The sequence below is a fragment of the Triplophysa dalaica genome, chromosome 6 (genome assembly GCF_015846415.1).
Source record: "Triplophysa dalaica isolate WHDGS20190420 chromosome 6, ASM1584641v1, whole genome shotgun sequence".
Lineage (NCBI taxonomy): Eukaryota > Metazoa > Chordata > Actinopteri > Cypriniformes > Nemacheilidae > Triplophysa > Triplophysa dalaica.
In genome coordinates, this window is record NC_079547.1 from 18642781 (window position 1) to 18659830 (window position 17050).

Sequence of the window (17050 nt, forward strand, 5' to 3'; positions counted from 1 at the left end):
GATACACTTTCATATGTATGATGTACTTAATACAGAACACTCTGTTCTGCCACAGAGAAGGAAAGTATTCCCCTTAAAATGTGTTGAAGTATATTCTGAACTCAGCATTTGTGAATAGGTGAGATTGACAGGTTTTAGTAGATCGCTGAACTTCTTTAACATTATGTAACCTCTTATTTTTGGGGCACAATGAAATCCATTTTACAAGTTGGGGCTATTATATACATATTTCTTGACTTTCTGTAGGTCTTCATTAACAGGTGGTACACAAATGGTCATGCAGGTCAGTTGAATAGATGCCAAGAAGTGTGAGGAGTGCACGATGCAAGCCTTGAGGAGCTGACAAAACCTTCTGAAATCTGGTTAAAAAAATCAGACCTGAATCCATTTTCATTAAAGCCTTTTAACACTGCAGTCAGTTTTATAAGCTAACAGTGCATCTAAGCAAGCCGTTGTTTCACAAAGTTTTCTTCATGGTCTACAATGTTGACTGGTTGATTTTAAAAGAGATTTGAAACAAAGTTGTTAAATAAAATAAAAACGTAACTTAAACATTTAATTCATTTAAACACTGACTCGTGAACATGCTTGAAAAGACTCTGATGTGAAATGAAAATGTGCTTCGATTTTCAAACTTCTTTAACAAAACCTAAAAGACATAGAAAGAAGTCATGAAGGCATATATATACAATTCTTGTGTGCTTTTAATGCACACTCTGGTGTATGGTACAAAATTAGAAACACTTGTTTTAACAAAACGATTGTTATTTGTCAAAAATACATGTCTTTTTAATAAGACTCAATAAGCTTTCTACAGTGCATGAGATGCATGTTATTGTTTGACAAGCCTCCTTGAATTTATCCTAAAGTGGATCTTCAGTGTACATGAATACAACATTTATGATACATTTTGAATTATATATCTGAGTGCATTTCCACCCCCGGAGTGCTCTGCACTGCTAAAGTTGCCCTCCAGCAGAAGTTCATTGACAACTTCACGGTTTGCACCCTCAGATGCCTTTAATAAAATGTGTTACAGAGCTAAGACTTAATGTGCTGATCATGTTTTTAATCTCATAAGCTGTCTTTAGAAGAAACAGGTGGCCCAATACTTCGATAACACAATAGTCCGTAGACTTTGGAAACCAAAGCGATAAGTGCTTTTGTATCCCTAAAATCTAATTTCAAGGAGAACACCCAGATGAATCGGCCAGGGAATAGTAATTGATTTCAGAGGTGTTCTTTTTTTAAAGATTAGAAAATTTAAATGAAAGAATTGAAATTTCTATCCTCAGCTCTATTCCTATTGCAGATAGACACTGCTTAAAAGTGCCTGGTGTTCCTCAAAATAATCAAAATCCTTTTTACATTTTTGTCATTATTACATATAATTTATAAAATTTGGATACAATCACGTTTATAAAACAATAGCTGCAAAAACCCTTGCGACAAGTTGCTGCTTTGTAACATTTGGCACAAGTGCTTTAAATTTAGTCAGACACTTAAAAACTCAACTATGCATAAATCAATAACTGGCGCCTGTACTGCTTCCCTGATAGACTGAAAATCTTTTATACCCTGAAGTAAGTTAGCACGTCGTGACATTACGATTGCAGACAGTTCTGCCTGGTATTTTTAATCCACAGCAAGCATTTCGCTCACAGACATTTCACAGTAATTACCACCGCTGCTTCATTACAAACAAATCTGAAAATACCCAAAACGTATTCTGTTGGCAATTATAATCTGTTGTTTTCCTAATATAGTCTAAGATCACCAAACAGTGTGCACAACCAGAAAGTCAGCAGATGCTCTCCAAGCAGTAGTAGTTGTCTTAATTGCTTTTTAATACAAGCGAGCCAGGATGCAAGCAAAATATAGTTTTAATTTATCCCATTGTATACATCAAGTAGATCTGCCCTGCACTTACTGCATTCAGATCTCCTGTAGTGCCTTCTCAGTTAGTCATGCGTTTGTTTGCTCTGCTATTAAATGCCAAAGAAAGTACATTTGTGAGGAGTTAACTAGGTGGAAGATTAAGAGAAGAAGTAATAATGTATATGGTGTGAGTTGTATAGAAACATCCACATGTATTATTTTTATTTGATTAATTTGTTAAGATGTTACGGACAGTGTGCGAAGACTATATTTAGGACACATGGGAAGGCGAGTGTCTGGTACCTGCCGTGTTGGAGGTTACTGGACGGGCAGCTCCATCACACTTGGTCTCACAGAGGAAATCATCGATAGAGGGGCTCAGCAAGGGACGGCTCTCTTGTTGCTCACTCACCAGCTGAAAAAAAATCAAGCAGAAGCATCCGGTAAGAGAGACGGATTATTCCACTTGGCCTCTTGCACTCTTATTGCTTGAATTGCAGCCGGCCTCCCTTGCAATGACCGTCTTTGTGTATGATTGGCAATGATGGCAGTCACTTCCCTCTTTAGCTCCTGCCTATTCGCACGACTGAGAAGACTATTCTTACCTTGTCCACAAAAAACAGCTCACCTGAGGATTATTCTCAATTTATTTTTTTCAATGGGGTATATGCACACGGGACACATATACTTCCGCTAAAATCTCATCCAGATAGGTCACTTCTGCTCTTATAGGCCAAAAGGGTGTTTTTCACCAAGTGATGATGTGTTAAGCAAGAAAACATTTCAATTTGCGAACCGACAGCACTGCAGGTGAGCATCAATAAGTGCCTCTATGATCATGCCCTTTGGTAAAAGTTCACTTTGCTTTTTTTTCATATTTTTTTAGTTACCTTTAAGCCGATAGCCTCAAGGCCTTCTCCATTTTTGGTTGTCAAAGTATGTCAAAGTGTTTGAATAATTAGACTCACTTTGTTGATTGTAATACTATGTGCATCCTGAAACGAAGAAAATATTCTTCCCTACGGTGCCGGATGTAACAGAAGCTGATTTTTTTGCAGAAGTACGCCATCGACCCATATGTACCGTATAGTACGTAGTGATTGGTCGAACATACTGCAAGTGTACGACAGAAATGTAAAGCTTCTTACCATATTTGGAACATCAGGTTCCAACGTAATTGCACTGACAGATACGGCCACCTTACTTGCATACATTTGTATACATTTGAATACATACTTGTATACATTTGGGCCGTCTTAGTCAAATCATACCACGAACTGACATGGATTTGTGGGGGTGTGGTTACATGCTGCGTTTCAGGCCGGTCTGTGTGAGCATTCGCTTTTAGATAGAATGCATCTTTTGCTCTGACACTTTAATATTTGCAATTTTACGTGTCTAATACATTTATTGGCACATACATGCAAAACACATATTCCAGCTATATGACCCCTTTAAGTAACACTTAAACATTCATAGTATTCAAGAGTGGTTGTTCTAAGATGGCCAATCAGTCATTTATGACATAAAAATGGGACTTTTATTTTGGTACTAATTATCACCTAAGTTTCCTGTGTTTGCCATAACTATACATGTCACAGTCACAGTGGCACGTTTCTTAACTAAAACTACTTGAAACCTGCCTGTGAACTTGAAGCACAACGAAACAGACAAACAGAGAAGACTGCTCCTTATGCTTTTGAAACGCTCTCGCGCTACTTCAAGATATTCACATCCTTCTGTCTGGACTAAAACATACAGTAGACTGCCTACAATCACGCAGAGTAGGGTACTATATTAAAAGTTTACATGGTACAATATGAAATACTATTAAAATAAAACTCTGCTATACATCTGACTTTGTTAAAAACACCTATAAAGATCAAGTTATTTCACAAAATATCTCAACTTAAAACACTTATTTATTGATAAAAATACTGCGTGTGGAGTGACTCGCATACCTTTGCGATGTTTGTTTGTATTGAAGAGTCTTAAGTCGTTTTCTGCAAAGTCCGTCTGTATTTTCAGTATGTAATTGTTTTTTTTTGTGTGTTGTTTTACAAGGTGTTTTCATTGTGTTTTTACCTGAGGTGATAAAAGCAATATAAAATAAATGTATTATTATTATTTGTTCTTTGTGCTGAGAATTAAATGTAATGCAGGTGGGCCTACATATTCGCAGTAGGGTAGAAACGTGAATTTTCCGCAGCATCATTTGCAAAGTCAGTTTTTAAGTAGCGACTTGTAGACATTTGAATAAAGGTGTGTTTCCACTAGCAAGTACTCACCGAACTGTCAATTGCTTTTCTCAGTCAAGTGGAGTGCCATACCCCAATGTAGTCACATACCCCAAAGCCACAGCCGTATTGTTGTGATATAATCAAAATTGAGTTTTTTTCTTGATTTCTTCACAGTTGCACACTATAAACACAAGATACTTTTGATATCTAATTGCAGTCTTGCAGACTGTTTACTTTACATTGACACTACCATTGTGCTTTTTGTACACTAGAGTGAGCACACATTAAGTTTATTCTGTTTGTGAGAAATATACTTGTTTAATGTTAGTTTCAACATGTGTACTAGTTTTGGAACCTTTGACTTGATAAGGTTCATCTTCAACATGTTAAACAACTTATTCTGTTCTTGTGGTCACTGCATGTTGGTTTTAAGGGTTTTCTACCATTCATACCTACATTGACAGGTTGAACTCAGTACCTCAGATTAATGCACAACAGTGCCACCTGTTGAGTGAACTATATTTGGAGTAGCAAAAATAGCTGCTTTATAAGAGTGACAATTCTACAACAGGTAGAATTCGCCAGCAGATTATATGATTGGCCTATGAGTTCCATGTGATCATTAAGTACATCACAAATAGTACAGCGTGCTATAAAACACATGTGTATGAATGTAATTAGTGTAAAGATGTCTGTAAAATGCCCCCATCAATGCACTGTGTTACTATGATAGAATGTGTGTATGTTCTCCTGAGAGTCTGGCAGTGAGGTGGCCCCCTTTCTACAGAATGGAAACAACAGATCAATCATCATTCACTTTTTCTTACAGTGTGCATTCAGCCGTTCCACCGGCTCTTAGGAGGAGAGCACTGTTACAGTATGTACACTGAATAGATACAGCACATATTTTATAGGAATAACTGTCCTATTTAAAAAATGTCATGTTTTTGGTGGCAAAGATACTTTTTTTAAAGCAAATGTGTATTTTGATAATTTGCCCTTAAGTTTAAAAAGGGGCCTACTGTATTTTCACTGACAATGGATACTAATAAATATATTACGATTAAAGGCAAGCTATCAATACGTTTATTTATAATAAAAAGCTCGAAATTAAAAGCTGATCACCATTGGAAAATTTGTGTTTGTGAAAAACTGTGAGATACAAATCCATATTGACAATTCAAGATTCAATATTTGAGCATAATTATGATGGAAAAGCTGTTTCAATACACTTTGAAACAGAACGCATTCATGCAAAATCAAAAGCCCATTGTTTAGTCAAAATTAACCTTTTCAACTTCGACTCAAAATTGTTGAGCATTTATTCAACACCTCAGTAAGTAATTTTCATGATTGTTGTTAATACATAACAGGTCAAAGTAGACCATATAGGCACTGAAAATATGGTGAGTATGTCTTGAAAGTATCTTTATACAGTATTCAGTATGTAGTAAGACTGTGGCTGGTTCAAGTTTAAGGGTTTGATCTGTTCTCTGCAGGATGAGCTCCAAGAGCAAGTTTGAGCAATGTTGGTGTTGTGTGTTTGTCAAATCTTGTTGGGGTTGGGGTGTTCAATCGAAAAAAAGTGCAGTTTGTGTGGGTCTATATGACTGTCCATCTTCAGCAGCCTAATGTCACAGGATGCAGTATATACAGAGCACATGATGAAAGGGTATTATTCAAAAGAGTTTATAAATCCACAACCGAGGGCAAGTCAGGACGACGGCTCACGGTGGAGTTGATGGAGGTAGGAGCCATGTTGGAGATGGGAGAGGCGACACCAGGGGGCCGACTGATGGGGACAAAGCTGGTGGACGAGGAGCCCAGGGTGGACAAGAGCTGATGGAGAGCCAGGATGACACTGAGGATACAGAGGGCCAAGGTGGAACCAGCAAATCAAGCGACTGAGGCCATGCATATAGTTCCTCAACAGAGCGACCAAGGATAAGGCAGGGCCAGAGGTAAGGAGGAGCCTGACAGAGCCAAAAGATTGGAGTGACGAGGCGTAGCCGGAGGATTAGAGTCCTGAGGCAGCGGATGTTCGCTGACTGACCAAGGCGGAGCCGGAGGGAAGAGGGAGCCTGGCAGAGCTGTTGGGATAATGGGCCACAGAAGAGAAGAGGGAGGCAGGAGCCAACCTGTAGCAGTTCCGAGGTGGAGTCCGGAAAGAACATGGGAAACTCAACCCACGAGGTAGCTGGCAGCTGGAGATCCCCAAGCTGATCTGACGCAACGGCATAGTGAGTGTCAGCTGAGGAGTCTTCAGATGCCAGCGGACCCAGGGCTAATGGACTGGCTGGCAGCAACAGAAGAGGCGGGAAAGGGAAGCTGGGCTGATCTGCTGGCTGACGGTGAGCTGGACAAGACCAGCGGAGACGAAGGAGAGCTAGATAGGGCCAGAGGGGACGCCGCAGACGAAGGAGAGGTGGACGGGACCAGCGGATACTCAGGGGACATGGGAGATACAGGAGACACTGGAGATTCAGGGGAGTGTGGGTGGTGCTTCCCTCTATGCCCTCGATCTCCACCAGCACTCCTACTGCGAAGGACAGTGTTGCCGGCTCAGGCACTTTCAGTCTTCAGGCTCCGGGGCGATGATGGGCTAAGTCGTAGTTGTGCATGCTGGCTCTAATGGCTCAGGCTCTCCATCTGCGATGGCCTCGTGCAGACGCTCTGTGCAGCGGGGTGATGGCTGGCTGGTCTCTGGTTCGGGAGTGGGTCCTCAGCAGGGCAGACAGAGAAAAACAGTCCGTTTTTCGCCAGTTAATTAATGAAAAAATATTAAATTAATGAGCAAATACATTTTTTTAACCTGACCTCATTAACTCTTCCTTAATTGGGGGCGTTTGTTTTTTGTTTTACCTCTGATGTCTTTTTAATTTGTCCAGAGTTTACAAGACTGAACAGACAATGGTCAGCCTGAAATTGTAATTCATTCAATTACAATTAATTACATAATTGTAAAATAAATGTAAAATAAAAATCTTAAAATCTATACTTGGCAAATGAGACCGAATATATTCTACTCTCAAACTGTACAGTCAACTGTGCAAAAGTTTGTGATTCAGAGATTGACTGAAGCTTTAAAACACATGCTGAATATTCATAAATATTGAGATCAGCGTATGCTGGTCTCCGTGATCATTTGGAAGAGCTTTCCTGTTGTGATATTCTCTGGCAGAACGCTGACCCAGCGATCTTAATTGGGTTGCATCGCCTGGCTCTAGTGTCAGGGAGGAGATTTATCTGTTGGCTGGCTGGAATGTCTGATGTTACCCAAATTGAACTCCTGCTGTTACAACACCTTGGCTTGCACCTTATTACAACACCAATTTTCAAAACTAAAAGAAGTGATGACCTACAGCCTCATGTGCTCATGCGTTTGCCTAGTTTGTTAAAGATTATAATTATTTATTAAACATATTTTAATTCATATGAAAAACATACAACTTTATATAAGAAATATAGGTACTGCATAAGTCTTTTGGAATCTTAATCCTGAAACAGAAACGGATGTCTTATTTTACAGGTCGTATTTGCTGGTCTAAGCATTTTAAGTGTCCGGTCGGGTTAGGTAATAGCATCTCCTGTCCGGGTGTTTTATAATGGTGTGTGTGCTAAATTCAAGGGCTCAATTTTTTATTTGCTGCTCGCGGCCTTATTATAAAAGCATAAGGCCCTCCCTTGTGAATTCAGCCCGAATGAGTGCCATAATGATTATGATGTTAATTCATTCTTCAAACTGATTTGCTGTCATTGAAGGGGATTTATTAAAGGAACAAAGCGGAGCAAATGACTGCAGTCACATTACAGAATAGTTTGACTTTTGTTTCCACAGTCTGATAGCAGTGTACCTGAAAGCCAAACAAGAGTTGTGCAGTTGTTGGAAAGTTTCTTGGGATTTATTTCACATTTGGTGTGCACACACACATTTAAACAAAAGAAGCTTGATGCTTTCATCTCCAGCTGTCGTTTTAATCTAAACCTTCTTACAATATTGAGGAAATTGAAATGTTCCTACTTAGGTTTGAACTCCTATTGTCATTATAAATGAGTGCTCTTGGTTGCTTTGTCTTATTAATTTGTTACTTTAACATCAAGCTGCCTATAAAATTCGCAGCGACATCTGAAAGAATTCTGAAAATTCTGTCATTCTTTCATCCGCAAAACACAAAAGAAGATATTGTAAAGATTGTTAGTAACCGAAAAAAGAGCTGTTGTTCGGTTATCAACATTTTTCAAAATATCTTCAAAATATCTATTGTATTCTGTGAAAAAAAGAAAGTCATTCAGGTTTGAAATAGCATGTTTAAAAGAGGGTAGATAAAGGTTTTGGGTGAACTATCCCTTTAATATCAAATCAGCCAAACATGGCATCAACATACAGATCTGCTGACATTTAACCAAGCATCATACTGGGGAGAAAATGTGATTTAAGTGACTTTGAAGTTGACATTTTAAAACAAAATCTCTAGGTTTTACAGAGAATGGTGAGGAAAGAAAAATGATCCTCACATTTGAGTCTTGAGTCTTGCCATGGGCAGGTTTTTATGCGTAAATCATTATTATGAAGAGGAACATATTTAAAGCCTCATAGTCATGTGAGGTCCTCTATAAATGTGAATATTGCAACCTGAGGTACATTATATTCAGCAAGACTTGAACATCAAGGTCACATGTTAACTTTAATTAGGATTTGGTTATTCATGTAGTGTGAAATGTTCTATTCTGAGACTGTGCCATCATTGTGCTTCTGATGTCTCATCTAGTCATGATGCTGCAAGGCATTTATAGCAACTACATTTGTCCCTGTGAAAATATTACAATGCTTCTACTGACACTGCAGTCAATTAGAAAACCAAAATATTACTTGTACTTTCACATTACCAGAATTTGTTATTTAGTCTGATTTAGTCACTACGCTTTATAATAACCCGACCATTTCGTATCTTTTCTCTCTTGTTTTACAAAGCACAATAGCACATCATGTCTTTGTTTTTGCTGAAGGACAAATTATGTCATGGAAAACTTTGTCTCACATGGGTTTAGCTCCTTACTCTAAGCTATTGTTGTCAAGGGAACCTGGAAGGAGTAAAGCGAGGACTCTTAAGGGGGTGATCAAGGGGGGTAGACCTATGTGAGGCAATTATAATGGTTTTAAAATAACACCATGCATGTACAGTACACAACTGCACTAGGTATGGGGAAAATATTTGAAAGCCGTTTGTGATAGTCATCAGGCTAAAGACCAACAGTATAGGCCTATTTTATTATGAGTGCTTTACTATGTGAACCATATCAATATTATATTTAATCCAAAAGCATTTATACACCAAATATAAGGCAGCCAATGTTTTATTGGTAAAGAATAAAGGTGCTCTGATCTCCTGTGTTAACATTCAACTTTCCATTCATTTAGTTTCCTGTTTTATAATTAGTTTCTGTGTATAGAAACACAGTCTGCCTGGCTAATAAGAAGCCTATTATACTTCAAATAAACACCGCTGCTCTGACATTTTGCAATTTTTCTGAAGTGAGGACAGGTGTTTAAATAACCACAGTTTAAAATTGTTTAGGGACACAGAGACCAAGACGCTGTACTTTCTCAACAGAAGTTATTCAGGCTTTATAAAAAGATCTTAAAATCTATTATTAGATGATACCAAAATAAAAATTGCCAATAAATGGGCTGTTTTCAGCTGTTTCTGTTGTGTCACAAGACTAAACAGATTGAGGTGATGGTTCATACGGTTAAATAGGTTAATATTGATCTAATAAACTCTGGCATATTGACAAAACTCTATAAAGTGAAATGATGTGTCTTCAAGATTCCATTATCGTTCAATAGACTATGTCACCTGATCTGCAAAACAACTTACCTTCAGGCTATTATGGACAAACAAAATGAGAGCAGTTGGCTTTAGGTCATATGACTGTTTACAAGAATCATCATTATCATTGGTGCATTGAGAACAATAGACATCAGTTCTGATGAATAAAATAAGAGCTCAATTTAAAAGAGCACCAATGGGAGTGGAAATTTCTAGAGAAAACCCATAAACTTTAGATATGTTCCTTCCCCTACACCTAACACACCCATTCACTTTTTTTTAACTTTTAAATAATTTTAAGAAAACATGACTGGGCTCTTTTATAAGTAAAAGACACATTTAATATTCACAATTAATATTAATATTTAAAACATTGACATTTTCGTTGGCCATGGCCCGTCCAAGAGGCAATATGACTGACAGGTAAAGCAACCAATCGCGTTTGTGGAAATGTCCCCACAGTAACAGACTAGTGTACCTTCCATGTTTAACCATGTTTAAGAGTTCATGCGTGACCCTGGATCACAAAAACAGTCTTAAGTAGCACAGGAACATTTTTAGTAAAAGACAAAAATACATAGTATGGGTCAAAATTATAGATTTTTCCTTTATGCCCAAAATCATTAGGATATTAAGTAAAGTTCATGTTCAATGGAGATATATTGTACATTTCCTACCTTAGATATTTAAAAACTTTATTTTTGTGAGTGGATGGCCTGCCACAGTGCCTCTGTATCACAACTTCAGAGCAATTTTCTCAATATTTAGATTGTTTTGCACTCTCAGATTCCTGAGATTTAAATGGTTGAGTCTTAGCCATATTCCAACAACTCATACATTAATAGAAAACTTATTTATTCGGCTTTCAGATTATGTAAAAATCTTAATTTTAAAAAATAAATCTCAAAAAATTGACCCATAAGACTGGTTTTGTTGTCCAGGGTCACATGGCATTAATATGATGAATCCTTATTGCAGCGAATGTAAACACAACAGCTTACTTCTTCAATCACATGGCTTCGTGTTTCCAGGGGGACCGTTAAAGAAAGCGACACACATCTTTTCCTGAAATCCTATAGAAATCAACCAACCAGATGACGATTGAACTTGCTGAAGTGTTTCAAGAAAGTGTGCCTTATGCATCAGAGGTTTAGCAAACGGTCCCTATTGTACACCCACAGTATATGTTCCCTTAATGTTTCTAAAAACACAACACACACCCACATTTGGTTTTCAACAGTGATATTCCATCAACCTGTATTGTTTTCTTACAAAGCTAATTCAATTGTTTTATCTCTAAAAACCTTGTTTGTTCTGTAACCTGTATCTCGACTGCATTTTTCATTTTCATTTTGTATGTTTATTAAGCTTTAACAGGGGACAGTTGGTTTGGCTGGTCCCCTTATGTACTGTAGGTAATTTCATTTTTTAGTATCCTTGTGGGGACATTTGGTTCTCACAACGTTGGCAAAACCAACACGCACGAACGCACGTACACACACACACACACACAGAGAAAGAGAGAACAAAATGGATTATAACACAAAATGATCCACAAAACACACATGCAAACAGAAGACAGGCTTTAAAACTATGACAATGCCATTACCTTGACTGATATCAACCACAGAAGAGCAAGAAATTATTATTTTAAGAAAGGTTCTAGCATCACATAAATTTGCTTTGGCTGTAATATGCTGCCAGTGGCACAAAGTGTTAAAAAATATTAAATACTGTATATAAAATTAAATTAAATGTTTAGCTTATGACAGGTTATACAATACTGAATGTTTGAGGTACAATAAAGTGTCTGCCAATATTACATCCTTTAGAAAACGAATGATTGTGCATTAAAATCCTCTCTGTCGCCCCATGTGTCCGCCATACATTCTATTGTTACTATTATATTGCTTGTGACAGGTCTAGCCTGATGGGAAAAGCTCCATTTATAGAGCAGCCCTGAATGAAATTATAAAAAAGCCTTTGTTAACTGTTGTGAGTTTAGAATTTCTGCTGGCAAAGACACGCTATGTTTTTTCCTTGGCTAAAAGGTAGGATTTGGAAATGTGATAGTCAAATCATTCCCATTGGAAATCATCACTCGCAATAATGGAGGTGCTGTATGACCCTTGCGGTTGCTGAGGTAGTTCTGCCCACCTTGTTTGTCATCGTGAGGAGGGGCTTGCCTTCTGAGGATGCCTTATTGGGTATCTCCTTCAGGACCATGGCAACGGTCTTATCTGCAGCCCTAGCGTCTTTCCCCTACAACAGTGAAATCAACAATGACTTATGTCAAGACAGAATATTAAGATATTATAAGTATTACTGCTCCTATGGTGATACAAGGCTCAAAGATGTATATGAGATTCACAGCAAAATGAAACACTATAAGGCACATATGAACACAGCTATGGGGCCCTAATAAACACTCTCTCACTCTTATAAACGTCACACTTGGTTTTACTTTGCCTGATGAAGTGTGAGACCACAAAAAGGCCAAGGCAGTCATGTGAGTGATAGCGTGGCTGCCACGAACCACCTTTATCAGAGCTACGGAGACAGAGATGTATAGCTAGTCTCTTACTTTCACTCAACCCTTTTCTCCCCGGGTAAACACAGCACCTTATTGCTGCAAGAACATGTATAATATGGGTTGAATCGATTAGAAAAGCAGTACAATACTACATTTAGCTTTGCATTAGTCGCAACAACAAAAACAACCGAACTGCCAGTTGCAAGCTTTTTAGCTTAATCTACATTATTTTAATAAGTGTACCCATGAGCATATACAGCTATGCAATCAAAAATCAGCTCTTCATTTTAGTTATGAATTGACTGTGTCCCTGTGCACAAAGCCAGGTCCATTTCAGAAAAACAGATATTTTTCTAATGGTCTCTTCTTATAGGTACTGATAAAGATCAGTATAGAAACTGTAGATCCTGTTTCTCTTCGTGCATTTTGGAACAGTATGATACAGAAACACACTTTTCTCTTTTCCATCTAAACCGAAAGCACCATCCATCTTTGCATTTCAAATTGTAGTCTGGTGGGGTGACTGCAATTAGATTTCATAAATATGAAATATAGCATCTTTGCGGAATTTTGTTATATTCAAATCCTTCCCACACACACAATTTACACCTTAAAACTCGTTCTATAAAACGTATTTCCTGACAGTCTAATCTAGCATGATTCTGCCATTAGAGATAAGAAAAGTAATCTGTCTCTGTGAGTCAGACTGTGTCGTCACTCTCAGAATGAGTACCAAGTTCTCTATTCACTTAATCCGCCCTTTGATCGCGTTTGAGTGTTCTAACGTGCACTTGGCCTCACAGACATCTCTCTAGAGAACTTGACAACAATCCAAGTTTATGGATGTGAACAAAAACAAATTGACAGCTTGTGTATTTGCTATTGTTGCTTGTTATATTAAGAGTGCATTAGTAAAAAGCAAGATTAATAACCTTTTGATTATGGTAAATGTATTCATTTTTGTCAGACAATCAATGATTGTCAGAATCTCAGCAGGCATTTTGCGCCACACTGTTAAAGTGATTACACCAAAAGAGAATTCAAATAAGACGATATGTGCAATAATCACATCCATCGAAATCACACCAATGTGGATATTCAACTCATTTATCACTTAGTAAACACACACACACACACATATATATATATATATATATATATAAATACATAACTCAATATGTGCAATAATTATAAAAAATCGTAACAACATTAATAACATTTTTAAAGATCCAGTGTGTAATTTTTTGAAGGATATTTGTATATATAATATACATAACTGTCTTCAGAGATGAAGAAAGACCTTACAAAATGAAAAGGAATCTTATTAATTACCTTAGAATGAGTTATTTCTATTTACATACGCCGCGGGTCCCCTTACATGGAATAGGCCATGTTGTTTCTACAGTAGCGCTAAATGTACAAACTTCTCTACAGACAGGTGTCATAAACATGTTATCTCCTTCGGCAAAGAAGCGAAAATGTGATGACATCTAAATCCTGCGTCGGCCATTGAAGTGCTTAGAAAGGGATGAGGGGGTGGAGTGAGCCATTGGTTGCTATTCACAAACTCACCACTAGATGTTGCTAAATCTCATAGTGGACTTTAAACTCAAACATTTTTGTACCAAGTTTAACAATTTTAATAGAAATGACATTATTATTTACAGCACAAGTGGTGAGGTCGTGATAAGAATATGGTTGTGAGTGAAATCTTGTAATGTTATTGCCACGGTTTACAGGATACATAATCTCACTAGTACCTGGTATCAGGTGTTACCAGTAGTGCTGAACTAATAAATTCCACGTTGTGCACAATAACATCTTACACTGCCCCATACTAACACTCTGCAAATGAATATCTCAAGTAATTAATTACAACATTCAACAGTAGTGATGCCACCTTTTCATGCCAATGTGTAAATTAATCATCAATGGCGTGCACAACGTCTCACATTTCCAAATTATGCAAAAGAGAATGCTCACTCATTTGTAAGTCATCCAGCAGAATATCTTTTGGACATGATTTGGAGCCTTAATTATCATTCTAATAAGGGAGATGGTGATAATAATATGATCGCCATATGATTGTGAGCTACTCCAAAACTGGTGCTCGCACCCTGCATCATCTGTAGATTATATAACAGCAGCGTTTATGACACATGGCTGTTTGATGTATCTTTCCATTTGATGAATTTGCCCACAACTTCAAAGGGCCCATTCATGTTGAACAGCTTTGACTGGCCACAAATTGAGAATCATCTGGACTGAGTACCAATAGCCATTATGTGCGAACAAAACAGGGCCCTGCCTCTAATTTTACATGTCTGTGCAAGCAGGAACGGTTAGAGAAGGAAGCGGCTATCACAAAAATAAACCGCTATCGTGAAACGAAGAGATACGAGATGTCCTTGCATGAACTCTTATCTAAGGCTGAAACCTGTCTAATGCCAGAGAGCGCTACAAAGCAGTCCAAGAAAAAATATAGCCACCTTGCTGGATGGTTTCCTACATTAAACTGGGACCACCGGTTTGAAAAGCCTAAACTTGATTCATAGTCACAGTTCACCAGGAAGGTTTATGATTTCTATTATCTGTTAAGATGCTATTTATCTCACAGGGGTTGTTCGGCTGGCACGGGCGACTATGGAAGTTTGTGATTAAAAAATCGTGTCAACTGGGCTTAGTTCTGGCATTCATTTTCAAGTCATTTTCTTGGGTCAATCGCCTTACATGTAAATGTTATGTGACATTGCTCTGGAGCCCCAGGACACTGATGCTGATTGGCTGATGAAACCGCAAGAATAAACAGTTCATAGGGCTGTGCTGTGGCGTTAAATTATAAATAAATAAAAATAAAATTTGCAAGCCATTAAAATTTGCACTGGTAAATTATATTTTATATTAATGACTTTTTTATGTTTTATACAGAGAAAAGTCATGGCCACAAGATTCGGTTACAGCTTCTAACTGGGCCGTGCTAGCAATGCAACCCTGGACAGCTTGAACTTCACACCTGCCACCTTGAAATGTATGATGGGCACATCAGGCCAGGCTGGCAGTGCCTTGACGTGCTTATAGTGTTTTTACATTACCTATTTTGTGCCATAATGTAAACAGCTGACAATCCAAAGTGCTCTACAGGCACAGCTGGGAATTATAGTGAAGTGCTTTGAAAGGTGACATGTCATGTATAATATACAGTATATAAACAATCCTTCAGTTTGATCATTTATGCCAATTTGTAGCTGCGGCAGTGCTGCACACAGAATTACTGTTTGGCTTAAATATGAGGCAAACTCCTGCACATTTAATGATTTTAATTTTCTCCCTGCGCTGGGAGCACTTTGTGCTGCTGATCTAATTACAGCCTTTCAGGCTAAACAGAGATGGAAGAGATCCTTTGGCTAATCTGGGATAATTTCTGACCAACTTTATTCTTAAAGTGGGCTTGTGTACAGAAACAGGTCTGTGAAGGCAGGTTTTTACACCTAGACGCCATAGCAAATTATACGTTTCAGTGTTCTTGATCCAAATGTTTTAAATTTGTATTTTTTGTGACTTTTTTTCATTTAATAGCATTTTTGGTAACACTTTACATTAAGGATGTATTTGTAAATGCTTACATGAAGTAACAATGAGCAATAGAGTTTTACAGTTTATTGATCTTTATTAATGTTAGTTTATGTCAATACAATTGTTTGTACATGAACTAATGTTAACAGTTACAGCTTTTGATTTTAAAACTTTATTAGTCAATCATGAAATGAACTACTGTAAGATTAATTAATGCTGTACACTGTAAAAAATCCCTCTGTTTTTCCCTGTAAAATTACTGTCATGAACTTGGGTGGTGCAAACATGAGGTTCTGTCATGATCCTGCCGCTAGATCAAGAGAAACATGACAAGATGGGACAGAATCATTACAATTACATGTTTCCCTTTTTCTGTAATTTAACGTTTGTTTGACTGTATTTTAATTTTTTTTGTGTGTGTACTGTATTGCTCCTGGTTAGTTCATGTTCATGCATTACCTATTGTTAACCAATACAGCCTTATTGTGTTTCTTAAACTGTACAATTTTACAGTTTATCAAAATATTCTATAGATAATATTCAGTTTTATAGTATTTTCTGGGTGTCAACATGAAGCCAGAAATACATTATAACTTAAATGAAAAATGTAGCACTGCAAATTGTTGGAACATAGATATAAATAACTAGAGACTGCTTTCAAACGCTCCAAGCTAGTAGATGTGTCCGCCATCTTGGAACGGCCCACTGATGTCACTCACAGTTGACTAGAATGCCCCAACACTGCGATGCGCAGCCATGGCTGTGGAAAGCACGGGTATTTAATTTCCCGAAAAATGGGATAACCTTTCATTGTTGTCATGTGTTGGTGTAGTAGAAATAATGTTCGAGTTTACACAACAATAAATATGTTTTCATAATCATACACAGTCAGCATAATTTTGAGTGATTTAGGAACGGCGCGCACCATTTCAATATGGCGGACACCCTATGTATAGCGGCCCATAGAAACAGATGCGAATGCAGAATCTAGTTAT

General features: G+C 37.6%; 1 protein-coding gene across 3 annotated transcripts in view; it reads right to left on the reverse strand.

Moving 5' to 3' along the window:
* pex5la (peroxisomal biogenesis factor 5-like a) overlaps positions 1-17050 on the reverse strand; it is a 67517-nt gene that overhangs the window by 23251 nt on the left and 27216 nt on the right. For 2 of the 3 annotated variants that reach the window (XM_056751527.1, XM_056751526.1), the window contains exons 2-3: positions 12107-12211; positions 2182-2293 (exon numbers count right to left, since the gene is read on the reverse strand). In XM_056751527.1, coding sequence (XP_056607505.1) covers positions 2182-2293; positions 12107-12211 — 217 coding nt within the window. Of the gene's footprint in view, positions 1-2181; positions 2294-12106; positions 12212-13814; positions 13946-17050 lie in introns of those variants that run through there. The other variant, XM_056751528.1, reaches the window with a different exon arrangement.